The following is a 22,268-nucleotide window of genomic DNA, read 5'->3' as shown; positions in this document are numbered from 1 at the left end:
TAGGATGGACAAGCTTGTAAGTTGAATCATGAAGCATCAAAAAGAACCACATAACTTAATTCCCACTGTGATCCAAATGGCATATTGAAAAACAGGCATTTCTGATGAGAACTACACATTATACACCCAGAGATAACAATATGCTTGTCCCTGGACATGATAACAACGGTGATGACAGCAATATGATTATCTCACATTTCTTTTTCTCAACACTGAGGGTAATTTGAAGAATCTTAAGTTTAATATTGACAGAGTCAGTTGCACTATATAACTGCACTGGTCAACATTATCATATAGTGTGATCTGTAGGCAGATTAGTTTTGCTCTGATCTCATCACCCTTATTTACTAGCTGTGAGACTTTGGATGATTTAAATAATCTCTTAACTTTTCAGTTCTTTTATTTTTATAAGACAGAAAAATAGTTGTATTTATTCTTTGCTCTTGGGCTACTATCAATTAATTCATTTAAAGCACTAAGAACATCAATTGGCACCTAATATATACATAATATGGTTAGTTATTATCACCTGTCATGCCCCAGACTTTGAGCTACATGGATATTAGCTGTGGAAAAAAAATTACACACACAGACACAGACACACACACACACACACGTGCCTGCATAAAGCTAGAATTTTGACCTGAAACACACATCCAAAACTTTTGAGAATATACTGCAAATTCTGAGCATATTTCCCATATAAGTTGGTAGGAATGCATGAGCTCTGAAGGCTCACTGACTGTGCTCAAATCTATCCTTCTCCGCCCATCAGTTTCATGATTTTAATCTTGGGAAAGTCTTGATTCCTCCCTGTGATACAGTTTCCTTATTTTTAATAGTGTTTACCTTATAGAATTATTGAAAAGATTAAATGTGATAGAAATGTTAAAGTCTCAGACATTAAATGTATGCCCTATATCAGAATAATAGAGTTACATGAGTTTTTAAACAGACCTTAATTTACATGAGTCTGAAATGTTAGTGATTTGTTAATTACTATCAATAAGTTATTATTTTAGCAGCATCCAAATTAGAATAATATATTTTATCTTCTTCCCCCATGCTCCAATGAAATATGATGATTTCAGCTTTTTTTCTCAACATTGAGGGCAATTTGAAGAATCTTAAGTTTAAAACTGATGGGGTCAGTTGCACTTTATAATGTGTTTTCCTGGAGATTTCAGATGTATAGCGTTGGAGCTGTCAACAGCAGCTAAGTTGAACACAAGATCCAAAAAATATTTCTGAACAACTCTCTTTTGGCCTCATTATGTTATTTTCCATGTAGATATATTGCAACCTAATGTACTACCTGAAATTTTCTTATGATGAAACACTTCATATTAGAAAAAAAAGAAATCATCCACTGGAAATCTGTTAACTAATATAAATGACAGGGTGAGAGGATTTTTGCTTAAAGTAAGTAATTTAAGATTCTACACACAAAAACTGCCATAATATCAAAGTTCACTGCATACTGTGCAATTTGAATTGGAAGTAACTCACAACATGACACAGGGAGTAAAATTCACATCTAACAGCATGAAACTGTATCATTAAAGCATAGTCATCCTTTTCTAGGGAGCTTTATTATATATATTATGAAAGTTTATCTGTGCTAATTTAAGCTGTGTTGACATAAACAGTCTTCACAGAAAACAAGTTATTTTTCTGCCTTTAGTGATTTAGTGATTCCCCATTACATTTTCTATTTCATTTACTTCTAAGAAGATATGTGAAAAGTATAAATATGATAACCTTAATAAGTGTCTCACAAATGATTTTGGAAAGAAACCAACAGATTTGTTATACTCAGTGTATTAGTCAGACTGGGCTGCTATAACAAAATACCAGAGACCAGGTGGCTTAAACAACATGTATTTATTTCTCTTCATTCTATAGGCTTCAAAGTTTATAATCAGGGTCAGGGCCCTTTTCCTGTGTGCAGACAGCTTACTTCTTGCTGTATCCTAACATAGTGAGAAGAAAGAGAAGGAGAGTGATAGAGAGGGAGGAGGAGGGAGAAAGAGAGAGAGCGCTCTAAACTCTTTTTATAAGGGCACTTACCACCTCATCATAAGGACTCTGTTTTTATGACTTCATCTAAAACTAAATACCTCCTAAAGACCCACTTCCTAATACTAACACCTGGGGCCTAAACTTATTAATTTGGGGAGGGCACAAACATTCAGTCTATAACACTAAGATTGCAGTAATGCATTCATGTTATTGCATCAGTTCAAATCATTAACAGGTATTTATATTTATATATTTCATCATTTTTCAATGAATATATTTAAATACACATGTATTAATTAAGCTATATAATTCCAAATTGGCAATAGTTCAAAAATTAGAAATATTGTCCTTAAAACAGTTAGTTTGCTAGTTGAAACCAAAAGTAAGAAAGTCTTACCTTTCGAGATAGCTTTCCTGGAGCTTCCCTACTTTTCTGCAGGTGGAGTTGAATAACAGATTTATCTTTTTGAAACATTTTGTGGCTCCCCAAAGAGTGATCGCTGAAAGAGAAAAAATGAACACAATCATATCCTCCCATAATATCCCCAAATATGTGTTTTCCTCTCTGACTTCAATTTCTTTTATTTTTGGAACTTAGTTTGGTAAAAGTAAGCTGAGTGTGTGTGTGTGTGTGTGTGTGTGTGTGTGTGTGTGTGTGTGTGTGTTGTGACTATATATGCATTATATATTTTGTGTATAAATGAATAATATGAGAGGAAATATAAAAATATAGATGAATACTGAAATTATTTTTATGTGCATTAATAAGTTAGAAAATGATTAAATGATTAGACACCTTTAGAATTATCACCATAAGTTTTAAATAATACTTTGCATATTCTAAGTTAGTTTTACCCAGCCATCTCAGAGTTCAAAGCTGATGACAGCATGCTTCTGGGTGGTCTAACTGATGCCATTATGTCTGTTTGGGGACCTTATCTCACAGCAATGGGATGTGGTGAAAATGTCATGAGCTTTAGAGACAGATTTATGAGCTCGATGACCTTAGGAAGGCCAATTAAACTAAAACTATCTGAAACTCAATATTTTCTCTTGTAGAGTTGGAATAGTAATGTCTACATCAAAGGGTTGACAAGTAGAATAAACAAAAAAATTATATCTATTTCAGAGATTTCTACTGGCATTATTATATTTGTCTCCATTCCTTTCTCTTTCTTTTTTTCCTATAAATATTTACCAAGCACAAATTAACTGAAGAGCACAATGAATTACTATTTTGCAACATATTGCTTATAAACACAATTTGATTATTCTGTGAAATGAAGGGCTTCTATTGTATAAGTCCCTTTACAGCTTTAAATTTTGATATCTCTGGTGACTCTTAGTCATTGAGAAAAGGATGAGTTATGTTAATGCACATTGTTCAAAGGGCCTTAAACATATGAAGGATTTCAGGAGAAAAAAAAAGTATATGAGATACTTGTAGTCCTTAAGATGATAATTTTACTTATATGGAAAATTCAGTAAATATTTGGGATAACTTGTTTCCAACAATGCCAGACAAATAGACCATTAATCTGCAAAATGAATTAACAAAAATATATAGAATTATGTAGAATAATTATATAGAATTTACTATACTATATAGTAAATTCTTTTTAAATGTTTCTATTTTAACATGTTGTTTTTAATACTTAAAAAAACTTAGTACCTACCTATCTACTAGCCAAAATGGTGAATGTTAGTGTGTTCATGACATATATTCAATGACTATTCCTATCCCAACTATTAGTCTAACCTAGATCCTTGTCCCTGGGATATCCATAGGGCTCTTACACTGTTCCCTGAGTTGTTTACACGGCCAATCTAGACAAAAGGCATGGCCCCTGCTTTTCTTCACTTGTTCTTGGAACTGCCGATTTCTCCTTCCTCCTTCCCAAATGTCTGCTTCGAGGGCCATCCTCACAATCTATCACATGTACTCAAGATCCTGTCCTTTCATCTCCTTCTACTCAACTCCATGCTAAGAGCTCTGTTTTCCTGTTCCTGCTATGGGAAGTGACTTAAGAGTAGTGCTTTCAAAGATTCCTTTTCTCTGTATGTTGAAGTCTTGATTCTGCACTCTGACACCAGTGCAATGACTTCAGCCTCATGTATGGCTACTGCGTGCCTACTTAAAACTGACTTTCTTTATTTCATCCACCTGCGTGTATACTTTTTCCTAGAATTGCCAGATAATATACTGGATGTCTAGTGTGATGGTTAATATTGAGTGTCAACTTGATTGGATTGAAGGATGTAAAGTATTGTTCCTGGGTGTGTCTGTGAGGGTGTTGCCAAAGGAGATTAACATTTGAGTCTGTAGATTGGTCAAGGCAGACTCATCCTTAATCTGGATGGGCACGATCTAAACAACTGCCAGAATGGCTAGGTTAAAAGCAGGCAGAGAAACGTGGAAGGACTAGACTGGTTTAGCCTCCCAGACTACATCTTTCTGCCATGCTGGATGCTTCCTGCTCTCAAACGTCAGATTTCAAGTACTTCAGCTTTGAGACTCTTGGATTTTCATCCACAGACTGAAGGCCGCATTGTCAGCTTCCCTACTTTTGAGGTTTTGGGACTCAGACTGGCTTTCTTGCTCTTTAGCTTGCAGATAGCCTATTGTGAGATCTCCCCTTGTGACAGTGTGAGTCAATACACCTTAATAAACTCCTCTTTATATGTACATCTGTCCTATTAGTTTTGTCCCTCTAGAGAACACTGACTAATACATCTAGTATATATAAATTACAGAGAAACAATGAATGAATATTTTTAGTATATATTTCATGTAGTATTTGATACATATTTATACTAAAGGTGTGTGTATATATATATGTACACATATGCTGTAGTATTAAAATTTATTTCCACCTGTTTCTTTGCATATTTTCATACCCATACACACACATACACATACCCCTTTATACCATATAGGTGTATATAGGTGTGTGTCTCTCTATATACATATAGAGATATTTAGATATAGATAGATGTATAGATATAATGCCTTAATACCGTTTAGATGTGTGTGCGTGTGTGTGTGTATATGTATATATACACCTTTATATAAGTATATAAATATATGTATATATACACCTTTAATATAACTATGCATAATATAATATATGAAACATATACTAAAAATATCTATGACTTTGAAATACAACTGAATAGCCTGTATTTTTATTTGGTACATCTGCCAATTTTACTGCTTTCAAAAACTAGGTCTTAGCTCTTTCCTTACCTTTGCTTCATTGTGTATGTCCTTGTGTGTGGGTGTGTCTGTATGTGTGTGTGTATGATGGAGTCTGGCACCATAATTATTAGATTTGGGTTAATAACAGATGTTGAAAAAGTATTTTTTCTCTGTAATTTTTTTTCAAATTATATTATAGGAATATATTCTCATGGGATACATCCAAATTGTACTCAACTCTACAAAATAAAAGAGATAAGAAAAAAATTTTCCCTTTCCCCTTTTCTGGAAAAATAATTACCAAGAGCTTATTACACTTTCTTTGTAGGCTGAAATAAATAGGCAACACACATATTTCTGTTATTTTTTTTATTTTTTATTTTTTTGGAGACGGAGTCTTGCTCTGTCGCCCAGACTGGAGTGCAGTGGCGCGATCTCCACTCACTGCAAGCTCCGCCTTCCCAGGTTCTCGCCATTCTCCTGCCTCAGCCTCCCGAGTAGCTGGGACTACAGGCGCCCGCCACCGCGCCCGGCTAATTTTTGTATTTTTAGTAGAGACGGGGTTTCACCGTGTTAGTCAGGATGGTCTCGATCTCCTGACCTCATGATCCGCCTGTCTCGGCCTCCCAAAGTGCTGGGATTACAGGCGTGAGCCACCGCGCCCGGCCTCATATTTCTGTTATAAATGAGAGAATCTTATTTTAGTCATGTCTCTAGTCTATAAATTCCTTTTAATTCATTTTTGGGACTTTGACTTTTAATCAGAAAAGTCTCAACTATCCAAGACATAGTAGTGCCTTCTGCTATATTACTTTAGGTTTATATTAACTATATTTTTTCTTTTAGAATTATTTCCCTTCATGTGTTGGAATTATTTGAGCCATTTTTGAGTCTCTTCTTTCTCTATTTATCTTTAGAGACTTGAGATTCATAAACATATTTTTGCTTTCTGGTGGTTGCCTTTTTTAAAGAAAATGAAACATATCTTAAAGCTTTTCTGTTGTAATTTCAATATAATTACTATGTGACAGATACTCTGAAATAAAATTTAGAGCTTAATATGACTTCAATTCAGTTCTCTCTTAGAACCTTACAACTGCTCAAGTAGAGATCACTTCAAATATTAATTCCAGATTCTTTTATCACTTACTTGATGAAATATAAAAAGTAGTAGATTTGTTGATCAAAAAAGTTAAAGTTGGGAATTATAAAGAAGACAGATATCTTAAAAATAGTTTATTTTTAAACTAAACATAACTAAATAGCCTCTCACTAGCCAAAGTTCTGACATTAGCAGCAAGTCTTTGCTATTGGATGAAGGGTCAGTTGATAACAATTTTCTGTCATCTTTCTGATATAAAACAAATCTATAAGTAATTATCTTTAATTGCCTATTCTACTTTCTTAAATGTAGAGCAATTTCTCAGAGTCAAAGAACAACTTGATGGAAAATCACTTTAGATTTTTATAATTATTTTTCTAGTCTAAGTTGTTTCCTCTACATTGAATTCAACAACAATAGATTTTAATGGCTCTCCTTTATTAATTATCTTAAAAAATGTTTACTCAATTTTCATAGAAACACTGACTTTCTTTGTTCACTCATATTTCATCACTCTGTAAATACTTCATTTATTTACCTAAATAAAATAACAATAGAACTGGCATAAAAATGTTCAGGAATAAATACAACTGACTCTAGGTACATTTACAACTCAACTTACAAAAGCAAAAGTGCATGGGCATAATATACTTTATAGTAAACTATTATGCTAGAGAAGCAGTTCTCCAAATGTTCTCTACAAAACCCTGAAGCTACAAGAGACACTTCTCGGGTGTACATGCACTTGTAGGAAATAAAAATCAGTGTCAGTTAAAAATATCCTCGATAAAATGGTTAAAAATACTAATTTTGTCAAATCTAAATCCTTAAATACATGTGTCTTTAATTTTCTATATGAACATATAGGAAAAACAGTTAAAGCATTTCTGCATACTATAATATAGAAGTTGTCTTCAGGAAAAGCCCTCTTGCAATTGCTTGAGTGGCAAGATAAGTAACTTTTTTCATGCAACAATTTTATTACATGAGAGAATTACAGAGAAAACGTGGTTATTCAGACAGGTGTTTGGCAGTCAAAAATGAACAAGCTAAGCTTGTCACTTTAAGGAAAACAACTTCAGAAATAAGAATTTTGTAAAATTTGTATTTTCTACTATGAGCTTTCCGGCTTGCCAATACATAAAGACTTTTCTGGTGAGAAAAATGTTAATATTGGGGGAGCGGAGCAAGATGGCCGAATAGGAACAGCTCCAGTCTCCAACTCCCAGCGCGAGCGACACAGAAGACCAGTGATTTCTGCATTTTCAACTGAGGTACTGGGTTCATCTCACTGGGGAGTGCCGGACGATCGTGCTGGTCAGCTGCTGCAGCCCGACCAGCGAGAGCTGAAGCAGGGCGAGACATTGCCTCACCTGGGAAGCGCAAGGGGGAAGGGAATCCCTTTTCCTAGCCAGGGGAACTGAGACACACAACACCTGGAAAATCGGGTAACTCCCACCCCAATACTGCGCTTTAAGCAAACAGGCACACCAGGAGATCATATCCCACACCTGGCCGGGAGGGTCCCACACCCACGGAGCCTCCCTCATTGCTAGCACAGCAGTCTGTGATCTACCAGCAAGGCAGCAGTGAGGCTGGGGGAGGGGCGCCCGCCATTGCTGAGGCTTAAGTAGGTAAACAAAGCTGCTGGGAAGCTCGAACTGGGTGGAGCTCACAGCAGCTCAAGGAAACCTGCCTGTCTCTGTAGACTCCACCTCTGGGGACAGGGCAATAACAAACACAGCCGAAACCTCTGCAGACGCAAACGACTCTGTCTGACAGCTTTGAAGAGAGCAGTGGATCTCCCAACACGGAGGTTGAGATCTGAGAAGGGACAGACTCCCTGCTCAAGTGGGTCCCTGACCCCTGAGTAGCCTAACTGGGAGACATCCCCCACTAGGGGCAGTCTGACACCCCACACCTCACAGGGTGGAGTATACCCCTGAGAGGAAGCTTCCAAAGCAAGAATCAGACAGGTACACTCGCTGTTCAGAAATATTCTATCTTCTGCAGCCTCTGCTGCTGATACCCAGGCAAACAGGATCTGGAGTGGACCTCAAGCAATCTCCAACAGACCTACAGCTGAGGGTCCTGACTGTTAGAAGGAAAACTATCAAACAGGAAGGACACCTACACCAAAACCCCATCAGTACATCACCATCATCAAAGACCAGAGGCAGATAAAACCACAAAGATGGGGAAAAAGGGCAGAAAAGCTGGAAATTCCAAAAATAAGAGCGCATCTCCCCTGGCAAAGGAGCGCAGCTCATCGCCAGCAACGGATCAAAGCTGGACGGAGAATGACTTTGACGAGATGAGAGAAGAAGGCTTCAGTCCATCAAATTTCTCAGAGCTAAAGGAGGAATTACGTAGCCAGCGCAAAGAAACTAAAAATCTTGAAAAAAAAGTGGAAGAATTGATGGCTAGAGTAATTAATGCAGAGAAGGTCATTAATGAAATGAAAGAGATGAAAACCATGACACGAGAAATACGTGACAAATGCACAAGCTTCAGTAACCGACTCAATCAACTGGAAGAAAGAGTATCTGCGATTGAGGATCAAATGAATGAAATGAAGCGAGAAGAGAAACCAAAAGAACAAAGAAGAAAAAGAAATGAACAAAGCCTGCAAGAAGTATGGGATTATGTAAAAAGACCAAATCTACGTCTGATTGGGGTGCCTGAAAGTGAGGGGGAAAATGGAACCAAGTTGGAAAACACTCTTCAGGATATCATCCAGGAGAACTTCCCCAACCTAGTAGGGCAGGCCAACATTCAAATCCAGGAAATACAGAGGACACCACAAAGATACTCCTCGAGAAGAGCAACTCCAAGACACATAATTGCCAGATTCACCAAAGTTGAAATGAAGGAAAAAATCTTAAGGGCAGCCAGAGAGAAAGGTCGGGTTACCCACAAAGGGAAGCCCATCAGACTAACAGCAGATCTCTCGGCAGAAACTCTCCAAGCCAGAAGAGAGTGGGGGCCAATATTCAACATTCTTAAAGAAAAGAATTTTAAACCCAGAATTTCATATCCAGCCAAACTAAGTTTCATAAGTGAAGGAGAAATAAAATCCTTTACAGATAAGCAAATGCTTAGAGATTTTGTCACCACTAGACCTGCCTTACAAGAGACCCTGAAGGAAGCACTAAACATGGAAAGGAACAACCGGTACCAGCCATTGCAAAAACATGCCAAAATGTAAAGACCATCGAGGCTAGGAAGAAACTGCATCAACTAATGAGCAAAATAACCAGTTAATATCATAATGGCAGGATCAAGTTCACACATAACAATCTTAACCTTAAATGTAAATGGACTAAATGCTCCAATTAAAAGACACAGACTGGCAAACTGGATAAAGAGTCAAGACCCATCAGTCTGCTGTATTCAGGAGACCCATCTCACACGCAGAGGCATACATAGGCTCAAAATAAAGGGATGGAGGAAGATTTACCAAGCAAATGTAGAACAAAAAAAAGCGGGGGTTGCAATACTAGTCTCTGATAAAACAGACTTTAAACCATCAAAGATCAAAAGACACAAAGAAGGCCATTACATAATGGTTAAGGGATCAATTCAACAGGAAGAGCTAACTATCCTAAATATATATGCACCCAATACAGGAGCACCCAGATTCATAAAGCAAGTCCTTAGAGACTTACAAAGAGACTTAGACTCCCATACAATAATAATGGGAGACTTCAACACTCCACTGTCAACATTAGACAGATCAACGAGACAGAAAGTTAACAAGGATATCCAGGAATTGAACTCATCTCTGCAGCAAGCAGACCTAATAGACATCTATAGAACTCTCCACCCCAAATCAACAGAATATACATTCTTCTCAGCACCACATCGTACTTACTCCAAAATCGACCACGTAATTGGAAGTAAAGCACTCCTCAGCAAATGTACAAGAACAGAAATTATAACAAACTGTCTCTCAGACCACAGTGCAATCAAACTAGAACTCAGGACTAAGAAACTCAATCAAAACCGCTCAACTACATGGAAACTGAACAACCTGCTCCTGAATGACTACTGGGTACATAACGAAATGAAGGCAGAAATAAAGATGTTCTTTGAAACCAATGAGAACAAAGATACAACATACCAGAATCTCTGGGACACATTTAAAGCAGTGTGTAGAGGGAAATTTATAGCACTAAATGCCCACAAGAGAAAGCAGGAAAGATCTAAAATTGACATTCTAACATCGCAATTAAAAGAACTAGAGAAGCAAGAGCAAACACATTCGAAAGCTAGCAGAAGGCTAGAAATAACTAAGATCAGAGCAGAAGTGAAGGAGATAGAGACACAAAAAACTCTCCAAAAAAATCAATGAATCCAGGAGTTGGTTTTTTGAAAAGATCAACAAAATTGACAGACCACTAGCAAGACTAATAAAGAAGAAAAGAGAGAAGAATCAAATCGACGCAATTAAAAATGATAAAGGGGATATCACCACCGACCCCACAGAAATACAAACTACCATCAGAGAATACTATAAACAGCTCTACGCAAATAAACTGGAAAATCTAGAAGAAATGGATAATTTCCTGGACACTTACACTCTTGCAACACTAAACCAGGAAGAAGTTGAATCCCTGAATAGACCAATAGCAGGCTCTGAAATTGAGGCAATAATTAATAGCCTACCAACCAAAAAAAGTCCAGGACCAGATGGATTCACAGCTGAATTCTACCAGAGATACAAGGAGGAGTTGGTACCATTCCTTCTGAAACTATTCCAATCAATAGAAAAAGAGGGAATCCTCCCTAACTCATTTTATGAGGCCAACATCATCCTGACACCAAAGCCTGGCAGAGACACAATAAAAAAAGAGAATTTTAGACCAATATCCCTGATGAACATTGATGCAAAAATCCTCAATAAAATACTGGCAAACCGAATTCAGCAACACATCAAAAAGCTTATCCACCATGATCAAGTGGGCTTCATCCCTGGGATGCAAGGCTGGTTCAACATTCGCAAATCAATAAACATAATCCAGCATATAAACAGAACCAAAGACAAGAACCACATGATTATCTCAATAGATGCAGAAAAGGCTTTTGACAAAATTCAACAGCCCTTCATGCTAAAAACACTCAATAAATTCGGTATTGATGGAACGTACCTCAAAATAATAAGAGCTATTTATGACAAACCCACAGCCAATATCATACTGAATGGGCAAAAACTGGAAAAATTCCCTTTGAAAACTGGCACAAGACAGGGATGCCCTCTCTCACCACTCCTATTCAACATAGTGTTGGAAGTTCTGGCTAGGGCAATTAGGCAAGAGAAAGAAATCAAGGGTATTCAGTTAGGAAAAGAAGAAGTCAAACTGTCCCTGTTTGCAGATGACATGATTGTATATTTAGAAAACCCCATTGTCTCAGCCCAAAATCTCCTTAAGCTGATAAGCAACTTCAGCAAAGTCTCAGGATACAAAATTAATGTGCAAAAATCACAAGCATTCTTATACACCAGTAACAGACAAACAGAGAGCCAAATCAGGAATGAACTTCCATTCACAATTGCTTCAAAGAGAATAAAATACCTAGGAATCCAACTTACAAGGGATGTAAAGGACCTCTTCAAGGAGAACTACAAACCACTGCTCAGTGAAATAAAAGAGGACACAAACAAATGGAAGAACATACCATGCTCATGGATAGGAAGAATCAATATCGTGAACATGACCATACTGCCCAAGGTAATTTATAGATTCAATGCCATCCCCATCAAGCTGCCAATGAGCTTCTTCACAGAATTGGAAAAAACTGCTTTAAAGTTCATATGGAACCAAAAAACAGCCCGCATCTCCAAGACAATCCTAAGTCAAAAGAACAAAGCTGGAGGCATCACACTACCTGACTTCAAACTATACTACAAGGCTACAGTAACCAAAACAGCATGGTACTGGTACCAAAACAGAGATATAGACCAATGGAACAGAACAGAGTCCTCAGAAATAATACCACACATCTACAGCCATCTTATCGTTGACAAACCTGAGAGAAACAAGAAATGGGGAAAGGATTCCCTATTTAATAAATGGTGCTGGGAAAATTGGCTAGCCATAAGTAGAAAGCTGAAACTGGATCCTTTCCTTACTCCTTATACAAAAATTAATTCAAGATGGATTAGAGACTTAAATGTTAGACCTAATACCATAAAAATCCTAGAGGAAAACCTAGGTAGTACCATTCAGGACATAGGCATGGGCAAAGACTTCATGTCTAAAACACAAAAGCAACGGCAGCAAAAGCCAAAATTGACAAATGGGATCTCATTAAACTAAAGAGCTTCTGCACAGCAAAAGAAACTACCATCAGAGTGAACAGGCAACCTACAGAATGGGAGAAAATTTTTGCAATCTACTCATCTGACAAAGGGCTAATATCCAGAACCTACAAAGAACTCAAACAAATTTACAAGAAAAAAACAAACAACCCCATCAAAAAGTGGGCAAAGGATATGAACAGACATTTCTCAAAAGAAGACATTCATACAGCCAACAGACACATGAAAAAATGCTCATCATCACTGGCCATCAGAGAAATGCAAATCAAAACCACAATGAGATACCATCTCACACCAGTTAGAATGGCGATCATTAAAAAGTCAGGAAACAACAGGTGCTGGAGAGGATGTGGAGAAATAGGAACACTTTTACACTGTTGGTGGGATTGTAAACTAGTTCAAACATTATGGAAAACAGTATGGCGATTCCTCAAGGATCTAGAACTAGATGTACCATATGACCCAGCCATCCCATTACTGGGTATATACCCAAAGGATTATAAATTATGCTGCTATAAAGACACATGCACACGTATGTTTATTGCAGCACTATTCACAATAGCAAAGACTTGGAATCAACCCAAATGTCCATCAGTGACAGATTGGATTAAGAAAATGTGGCACATATACACCATGGAATACTATGCAGCCATCAAAAAGGATGAGTTTGTGTCCTTTGTAGGGACATGGATGCAGCTGGAAACCATCATTCTTAGCAAACTATCACAAGAACAGAAAACCAAACACCGCATGTTCTCACTCATAGGTGGGAACTGAACAATGAGATCACTTGGACTCAGGAAGGGGAACATCACACACAGGGGCCTATCATGGGGAGGGGGGAGGGGGGAGGGATTGCATTGGGAGTTATACCTGATGTAAATGACGAGTTGATGGGTGCAGCACACCAACATGGCACAAGTATACATATGTAACAAACCTGCACGTTATGCACATGTACCCTACAACTTAAAGTATAATAATAATAAATAAATTAAAAAAAAAAAGAAAAATGTTAATATTAAAAAATGTACTTTTTGATATTTTATAATAAACTATGGCAACATTTGGAAGATCTGCAGAATCCAATGAACATATTTGTCTAAAGTGACAATCCATGATGTTTCAAATCTTGCATGGGTAAAAAGAGGTTTATCAATAGGGCAAGACAGACCAATGGACTCTAAGTATAGTGTGAAAATTATTGATATTTTGAAATATTCCACACTGTAACTAAATTTTAAAAGATTACTACTTATTGATTTTGGTGTAGTAATAAAGAAAGACATTCACAATTATCTGAAAAGACTACTAAGATATTTATCTTTTCTGCAAATCCGTATTTGTGTAAGGTTAAATTTTCTTTACATACTTCCACTCAATCATGATAATGCAACAGACTAAAGGGAAAAGCAGTCAATGGTCTTAATTAAACCAGACATTTAAAAGATTTCTAAACACATAACAATGCTACATTCCTCGCAAATTATTTTTGTTTTGCAATATATAGTATCTATAATAAAAATATTTTATGTGTATTTACATATAAGTTTATCATTATTTTTAATCCAAATAATAAATGTGTACTTAAAATTTTTCTCAATTATAATTTCCAACATGGTAAATATCGATAGACAAAGTCCACAAAAATTCTTTTTGGGGTACTCAAAGGGTTCTGAGACCAAAATGTTTGATAACTACTCTTCTAGAACAAACCATGAATTATGGGCCTTAATCATTCTGTTTTGTAAAGGAAATAAAGAATGTTAATCCAGCAAGTGAAGCAAGCAGAGATAGATAAAGGAGCCTCTACTAATATCATTCTTTTTTTTTTTTAACTATATTTTAGAACTTTTTAAGTAATTATGTTAACCATTGATCTGTATTCCATAGGGCTTCATTGTTTATTTTGCTGAAGTACATCTTTAAATAATTTTTAGAGAGATAATTTATGGATGTAAAATGGTTTTATTTCTGAAAATGTCTATTTTTACATTGTCCTTGAATGCTGGCTTATTGTTAGTTCTAGAATTCTAGGTGAAATTATTTTCATAAAATAATATTGTACTAGAATTATCAGTTAAGATTAAATCTCTGCTGTTGTTTAAAGGACATAGAGTTTCCATCACACTTTCTAAGAGCTGTGAACTACTCCTTTTACCACTATACATGGCAAGACCACAATTTTGATCAGCTTGTGTTTAACGATCTAGAGCTATGCTGTCTAGTATAGTGGTTAGTGAATACAAGCAGCTACTAATCACTTGCAATGAGGCTACTTTTAATTAAGAAATGCTATAAGCATAAAATACACACTAGATTTTCAAGACTTGTCACATTAAATAATATGAAACATCTCAATGATTTTGATTACACATTAAAATAATATTTGAAGTACATTGAGTTAAAGAAACTGTAGTATTAAAATTTATTTCCACCTGTTTCTTTGTATATTTTTTCATTGTGTCTAGTAGAAAATTTAAAACTCTTAAGTGGCCTATACGATAATTTTGTCGAATGGTGCTATCTAGAGAAAATGAAAAAGAAAAGAGAAAAAGCAAAAAAGAATAGAAAGAAGGGTGGGAATTTAATAAGTAAGTGAATTAAAAAATGAATTTTTGTTTGAGAATTCTAGATATCAGAAAAGATAAGAAGAAAGGTTACCATACCAAGAGAAAGAGAAATGAAAGGCATGGACCCTAAGGTGGGTAACGTGGAGAGAAGGGTTGCGCTCTAAGAACAGGCCACATTGGGAATTACAATGCTTATAGTATGAGCACAGGAATTATTCATTTGAGGTCTTACACACCAGGTGTTTTTCTCAATCTGGTAACATTCCAAATATGAGCACTACGTATGTTTTATTTAATAATCATCTATGAAGCTTCAGTTGTTAAACGAACTGAATGTCTATGACACAATAAAACGTTTAGGCTTTTTCTTCCCATATCCTAGGAAATCAAACTTTCTGTATATTAATTATTTATTCTCTCTACACATATTTGATTCCATCTATCTGCTAGTTACTATCTTAGGAATTATTATGAGTATACTTGTCATTTAAAATGAACACTAAGAGGCTGAATTCTTGTACATAATTACACTTATTTCCTATTCCTAAATAGCTCATGTTATTTTAGAGTATTTCTGAGGAAATATGTTGATGTAAAGAGAGATTAATGACCTTAACACCAAAAAATGATAAGTACCCAAATTTGTCTTATGAGCAAGAAAGCATCCTAAATAACATTCAAACTATGAATATTGATTCTCATTGCCCTAGCCGCGCCTTGTAAACCCATATTTGAAAGCGATGCTCTTTTGTTGGAATAAATACTTACCCTTATTTTATATAATTTGAATTAAGCTAAAATGTTCTTTATTCTTACATGCAAGAAGTAGTCACAGAGGTGTACTGTGAAATATTAAACTCATGTATAGAAAATAAACTATTTCAATTTGATTTTGTAAATATTGAAAACAAGGATTGCTGACAGCTTCTGAAGGTATTTCTTTAAGAAAACTCAGTAACTAAGCTGGACTTAAAATCTTTGGGATAACTAAGTCAGGAATGTAAGGTGAATATAACAAAATATTAAAATAATATTAGTACTATAGTACTACTCAGCATATTTTTCAGATAGTTATGTGTATGTGCATACATTTAGCACATGTACACACATTTGGTATGTTTGTGCCCCTTGAAAATTTCTACATTGTTAAATCTGCCATATCCTTAATTTGAGTAAACTGGTCTTTGCAACTAATAAAATAGCCCTGGATTTTGTGCTCAAAGTGGTACTTGGAGCTGACTCAGCATAGATAAAGATCAATATGTTGTTTCACTAAACCAGGGCTCTTGAGTTTATTGTCATTTTGCCTTCAGGGGAGCTGTGAATAGGAAAAGTCAAATTTTATGACTTGGAGAGACAAGAATAGGTTCAACCCTAAAACTAGGGCTTTTAGGCATGAGGTGGTTAGTAGAGAAGAGTCAAGCTTTTGAACAAAAATCCTGTATGGGACATAAATTGATACCAGCAGCTAATACTCAAGAGGGATTTGGACCAAGGAGATCTGAAACTTTATATTCAAATGCACTATTTTTCTTAAGACTTCCCGCAAGTCTATGAAAAGGCAACTATCCCTCATGCCTCCTCACTCAAATATGGTTATTTTTCTTCATACATATAGTATATATGCATTTCTTAAAATTCAAAAAATTGAACATTCTGCAAAAAAGTTATTATTTTGGGGGGGTATAAAAATTTATTATACATAAAGAATATTACCACTAACAAATGCAGACAGGCTAGGACATGGCACTGGGTGGAGGACGGCTAGCTCTTTGGAAAGTGAAAGGTTTGGGTGGCGTGGGCTTCATGCCAAGCTGATTGGTCAGTAGACGGGGACACATGCCAAACACCACAGGGCATCAGATGCCGCTCTGTGTGCCCACAAGTGTTCCCTGTCTCATCTGGGCCTTTGAAGGGAGCACACCCAGAAGCGAGCAACTGAAGTGACGGGGCTTCCTAAGGTGCCCCTTCCAGGCTCGTCTCTGAAGTCACAGCAACACCATTTTAAGCAATATGTTAAATCGGATGATTTCCACAAACTATCCACGAAGTTTCTAACCATCACAATGCAGTGAAGTGCAAAACACTGAGTTACAGGCTGTGGGAAGAGAAGGCAGCACCAATGGTGGCACCTTCTAATCCTGGTTGTTCTAGGGGCAGGGAGAGGGGAAGGTCTTTTTTTAAACCAAGCCCTTCATTTCAATGTACAAAAGAATTACTCTGATCAATATTAAATCGTATTGAAAACAAAACGGACTAAAAGCAAATTCTCCTCTATGTTGGGGTGGAAGTGGGAGGAAAGAATGAGTCCTTCGAAGCAGGAAGGGAGACAGCAGGGGGAAGGTTCTGTGCCTGTGACCCCAGGTGGTTACTCAGGCTGCTCCATCTTTACTTTTGGTGGTCTCAGGAAGGTCCGATTTTTCTTCTCTTTCTTCCCCTTTGTATTGGCTTGGAAGTTTCGCCAGCTGTCCGCACGACCATCTCGACTTTCCTCAAAGTTTTTCCACCACTCTCTTTCCCGTTTGGCTTTTTCTTGAGCTTCAATCTCTTCTTCCCTTTGTCGTTTCCTTTCATGCATCTCTTTGGCTTCTCTCTTTCCTTTTAATTTCCAGCTCAGCAAAGAGATTCATTGTCTGTTTATATACAGCTTGTGTGAACAGTTCAGGATCATCCTCCTCTACAATTGTAGGTTTTCCTTCCTTCTTTGTTTTTTTCGCTCTTTCACAGTGTGTTCCACATATTCTTTTCCTGCCTGAATTACATCCTGGGCCCTCTTCGTTTGCTCCTGATCCAGTAGCAACTTGTAAGCTTTGTCCACAGCTTCAAAAGCATTTTGTGCTCTGTCAGCATCATCTTGATTTTTGTCAGGATGCACCAAGATGGATAACTGCCAAAACCTCTTTTTTGTTTCCTCATCTGTAACTTCAGGATCTATCTGAAGAACCTCAAATGGGTTCAAATTGAAGTAAGAGGAACCAGGACGGGTCAGTCTTTCAATCTGATTTTTCGATGTTAGAACCGAGTCTCTCTTCTCTATTTGTTTCACCTCACTGTAGAAGGTCACAAAGGCTTCCTCGGGGCTGCCTCCGCTGCCCCAAGTCCCGCTCTCTCCTGAAGCCGCCATTTCCCTGGCCCAGCCACCAAGTTATTATTATTTTTTTTAATCTGGAAAAAAGTTTTACAACAACTCTCAAGTTTGCAATGCTCTCCCTACTAAGTTACAAGCAGTCACAAAAGACAAGTAGTAATATAACTATATAAATGAAGTTACTAAGAAAGTCAGTAAAAAAAAGTAACAGTGGTGAAACGGTCACTTTGTATCTTTCACAAAAAACATATACTAAGCCCCAAGGAGCTCTTTTTGTAGGGGGTATGATATGCGAAATTTATGATATAGTCATTATACCAGGAGATCAAATATGCAGATTTCATTCTATCCTAAGGTTTTATTATTGTTTTTGCCCACAAAATTTCCAGCGGAGAAACATCCTACTACAGACTTTACAAATAAAAAACAATACATGAGCAATGTTTTGTCTTATTAATGTGATTTCAGCTAATTTGAAGTAATATGTAATTCAAAAGTTCTTTAATCACTTTATTTTATTTAAGAAAAACAGAGAATTGGGTCATTTAAACTTTTATTAATTCAAAATTGGGAAGATTTAATAATTCTTAGCTTCTAAAACTAGACAGTGCTTTTGGGTAACAAAAATAATGTGACAGCTACATTTTGGTATTATATATCTACAATAATATTAAATTATGTACCTACATTCACATGTAATTTGCCATATCTTCTTGGAACCCTCATGCAACAGCTTTGAGATTCCTTTGACCACGTTTATTAGTTGATGATGCTTGTGCAATTCAGCTTTTTAAAAAACTTGGGGCTGAAATATGCTATCATTTTTACAAATAGCTTTTAATAATATTAAACAAACTTTATTTAGCACAAGGTCTTTCTTTGGGATTTCACTCTCAAGTGAAAGTATATATATATGCATATGAGGACATTTGTTCTAGCACAGAGTTATTGAATTAAAACCAAATGCAAGTTGTATGGTGTGTTATTTTTGTGGTCATTAGCTATTTACTGCAGAGGTAAACCAAAGTTAATTATAGAATATTAGGTAAAGCACTATGAAGGAGATTTTAAAAGAAATTAAAGTCATTCAAGAAACTCTTATTGAATGATTTATTAACAGAACACACTTTTTTACTGTGTGTGAGATAGCTCAAATTTATGATATGTTCCTTTCTATCCTCCCACAAGGTTCTGTGATTTTATAAGTGGAGGAGTAGAGTTATGTAAAAGAGAAATGCACTTTATCTATTTCTTTGCTCAAAGTAAGTCTTAAAAGTTGGAATGAATTTTAATATTTGAAGTCTTAGGCTGTAACAAATTTGCTGGAAGTAATCAATTCGTTCAAGTTTGCTAAGTGAAATCGTTAATTTCACTGAGAAGAAAAAAGACTCTTCTACCCCAGCAATATATACAATGCAGTTTTACTGCTAATGAGTGTAATCTATTACTTAAAACTGTATGTATTATGACTTAGTCTTTTTCTCACTGGTAATTAATAGTTTTATTTTTACTCTGAGTACAAAACAATTTCAATTTATAATCAAATGTTTAATGAACAAATTAATATAAGTTGGGTTGGGCGCAGTAGCTCACTCCTGCAATCCCAGCACTTTGGGAGGCCGAGGCGGGTGGATCAATAGAGGTCAGGCATTCGAGACCAGCCTGGCCAACATGGTGAAACGTCATCTCTACCAAAAATACAAAAATTAGCCGGGCATGGTGGCATGCACATGTTGTCCCAGCTACTCAGAAGCCTGAGGCAGGAAAATTGCTTGAACCCAGGAGGCAGAGGTTTCAGTGAGACGAGATTGTGCCACTGCACTCCAGCCTGGGTGACACAGTGAAGACTCCGTCTCAAAGAAAAGAACAAATTAATATAAATTGTCATGAGATTAGTTAGAACTTTTTTTTAAAAATAGAAGTTTTTTGAAAAGGATTATTTTAGAATTGTAATTAAAAGGATTTAATTTTGTAAAACTATTTTTGTACTCTAATAAAAGGAATGCATCATCTCTACTAGTCCCAGAGAGAAAAACGAGACTCTCAAGTAGATAGGAAGATCATTGTCATCAATGCTGGCAAGGATGCAGAGAAAAGGGAGCTCTTACACACTGTTGGTGGGAATGTAAATTACTACAACCATTATGGAAAATAGGATGGAGGTTTTGCAAAAGACTAAAATAAACTACCACGCAATTCAGGAATCCTACTAATGGGTATTTATCCAAAAGAAAGGAAATTAGTATACTAAAGGGATACCTGCACCTCCATGTTTATTGAAATACTATTCACATTCACATTAGCCAAGATATGGAATCAACCTAAGTATTCATCAATGAATGAATGAATAAAGAAAATGTGGTATATATACACAATGGAATACTCTTCAATTATTTAAAAAAGAATGAAATGCTGTCAATTGCAGCAACATAGATTGAACTAGAGGCCATTATGTTAAGCAAAACAAGCCAAAATCTTCTCTTTTAGCTTTTTTGAATATACAATAATTGTTGTTAACTGTAGTCTAACTACTGTGCTCCCAAACACTGGAACTGATTCATTCTATCTAACTATATGTTTACATGTATTAACGCTCCTCTCTTCATCCTCTCCCCATCCCACACCCTTTCCAGCCTCATAACTATAATTCTATACTCTAACTCCATGAGATAACCATTTTTAGTTCCCACATATGACTGACCCCCTTCCACAAAGAAATGATAAATGTTCGAGGTGGTGGATATTCTAAATATCTTGACTTGATCATTATACATTCTGTGTAGATATTCAAATATCACATATACCTCATGAATATTTACAGTGTATCAATAAGAAAACAAGTCATAAAAAGAAACCACAGCTGTAGAGAAAAAAAAATCACAGGAGTGGTTTTTTGGTTAGGATGGAGAAACAGAAATACCTGCGCTCCTACTAAATATTTGGCTAGAGAGTAATAAGAGATAAAATTATGAAGAAGCATTATACTTCATATATTATCAATGTATTTATGAAGAAGAAACTCATGTGAGATGATTACAAGTATAGGTGAAGGTGCAATTGTTACTCTCTGTAAAAAAGAGAGATGCAGGGACAGTCTAGGAAATAGTAGTTTCATTTTCTAGGACCTCACATCTGTGCTACATTCAATGGGAAAGAAAAGATATAGTTCCCGTCCTTGAGCTCACTGGAAAAACTGACTGGGATCAAGCTATTGCATAAGAGTATGGACTCCTTTCTCCATGGTAATGAAATCGGGAGTTGAAGAACAGGAACATGATTAAAATTTTTAATATTTTTTAAATGAAACAGATGATTTCTTTTTTCTATTATTTCTCATATTGCTAACAATTTTGTATTAAGCTTCCATGAACCTATGACAAAATTGATAGTTTCTGTTCTGATTCTTTAATTGGCTCTGTGTTCATTATATAGTGTATTATTTAAAATCAGACAGGGGGAGTGAGAGTAAGAAAGTGAGAGAGAGAGAGAGAAAATGAAAGGGAGAATAAGAATGAGTGAGTCATGGGATATTTTAAAAGAGAGAAAAGGTTTTATGATACTAAATTAAAATAAATGTTAAATAAGTTGCAAAAATAGTATAGTTATATTTAAAGGCAAAGAATTAGGCAGAAAATTTAGAAGAATGGTACCACAGAGATGGACCACCCCACCCCCGACTGTGGAGGTAGACAAGCATGGTACTGAGATGGAAGAGGCTGGGACCTGTCTGTGTTGGCTGTAGGTAAATTTGTTTGTACAGGGGGCTGCGTTGGGGCAGCTTGAAGTGGAAACTCAACATTGGTCTGAGTCTGAGGTGTCCCATTCGATACTGGGGCCTGTAACTGGCCCCGCTTCCTGTTTCCTTGCCTCTGTGGCAAGGGATTTCCATCTATATCATACTTAGAACAGCAAGTACTTTCCCAAAGTTTACCTTTATGACAATGCGGGCAAACAGTAGCAGG

At 36.2% G+C, this 22,268-nt stretch overlaps 1 protein-coding gene and 1 pseudogene across 6 annotated transcripts in view; both read right to left on the bottom strand.

Annotated features, from left to right (window-relative positions):
• Nucleotides 1-22,268, bottom strand: part of PIK3C2G (phosphatidylinositol-4-phosphate 3-kinase catalytic subunit type 2 gamma) — a 422,558-nt gene that overhangs the window by 347,257 nt on the left and 53,033 nt on the right. For all 6 annotated transcript variants that reach the window (XM_005570265.5, XM_074005892.1, XM_005570267.5 and 3 more), the window contains one exon: nucleotides 2,420-2,522. In XM_005570265.5, the coding sequence (XP_005570322.3) occupies nucleotides 2,420-2,522 (103 nt within the window). The remainder of the gene's footprint in view (nucleotides 1-2,419; nucleotides 2,523-22,268) is intronic.
• LOC102120350 (dnaJ homolog subfamily C member 8 pseudogene) lies at nucleotides 14,498-18,352 on the bottom strand (annotated as a pseudogene).

The sequence above is a fragment of the Macaca fascicularis genome, chromosome 11 (genome assembly GCF_037993035.2).
Source record: "Macaca fascicularis isolate 582-1 chromosome 11, T2T-MFA8v1.1".
Classification (NCBI taxonomy): domain Eukaryota; kingdom Metazoa; phylum Chordata; class Mammalia; order Primates; family Cercopithecidae; genus Macaca; species Macaca fascicularis.
Note: the sequence above shows the minus strand (reverse complement) of the source record. Positions and strands in the feature narration are given on the sequence as shown.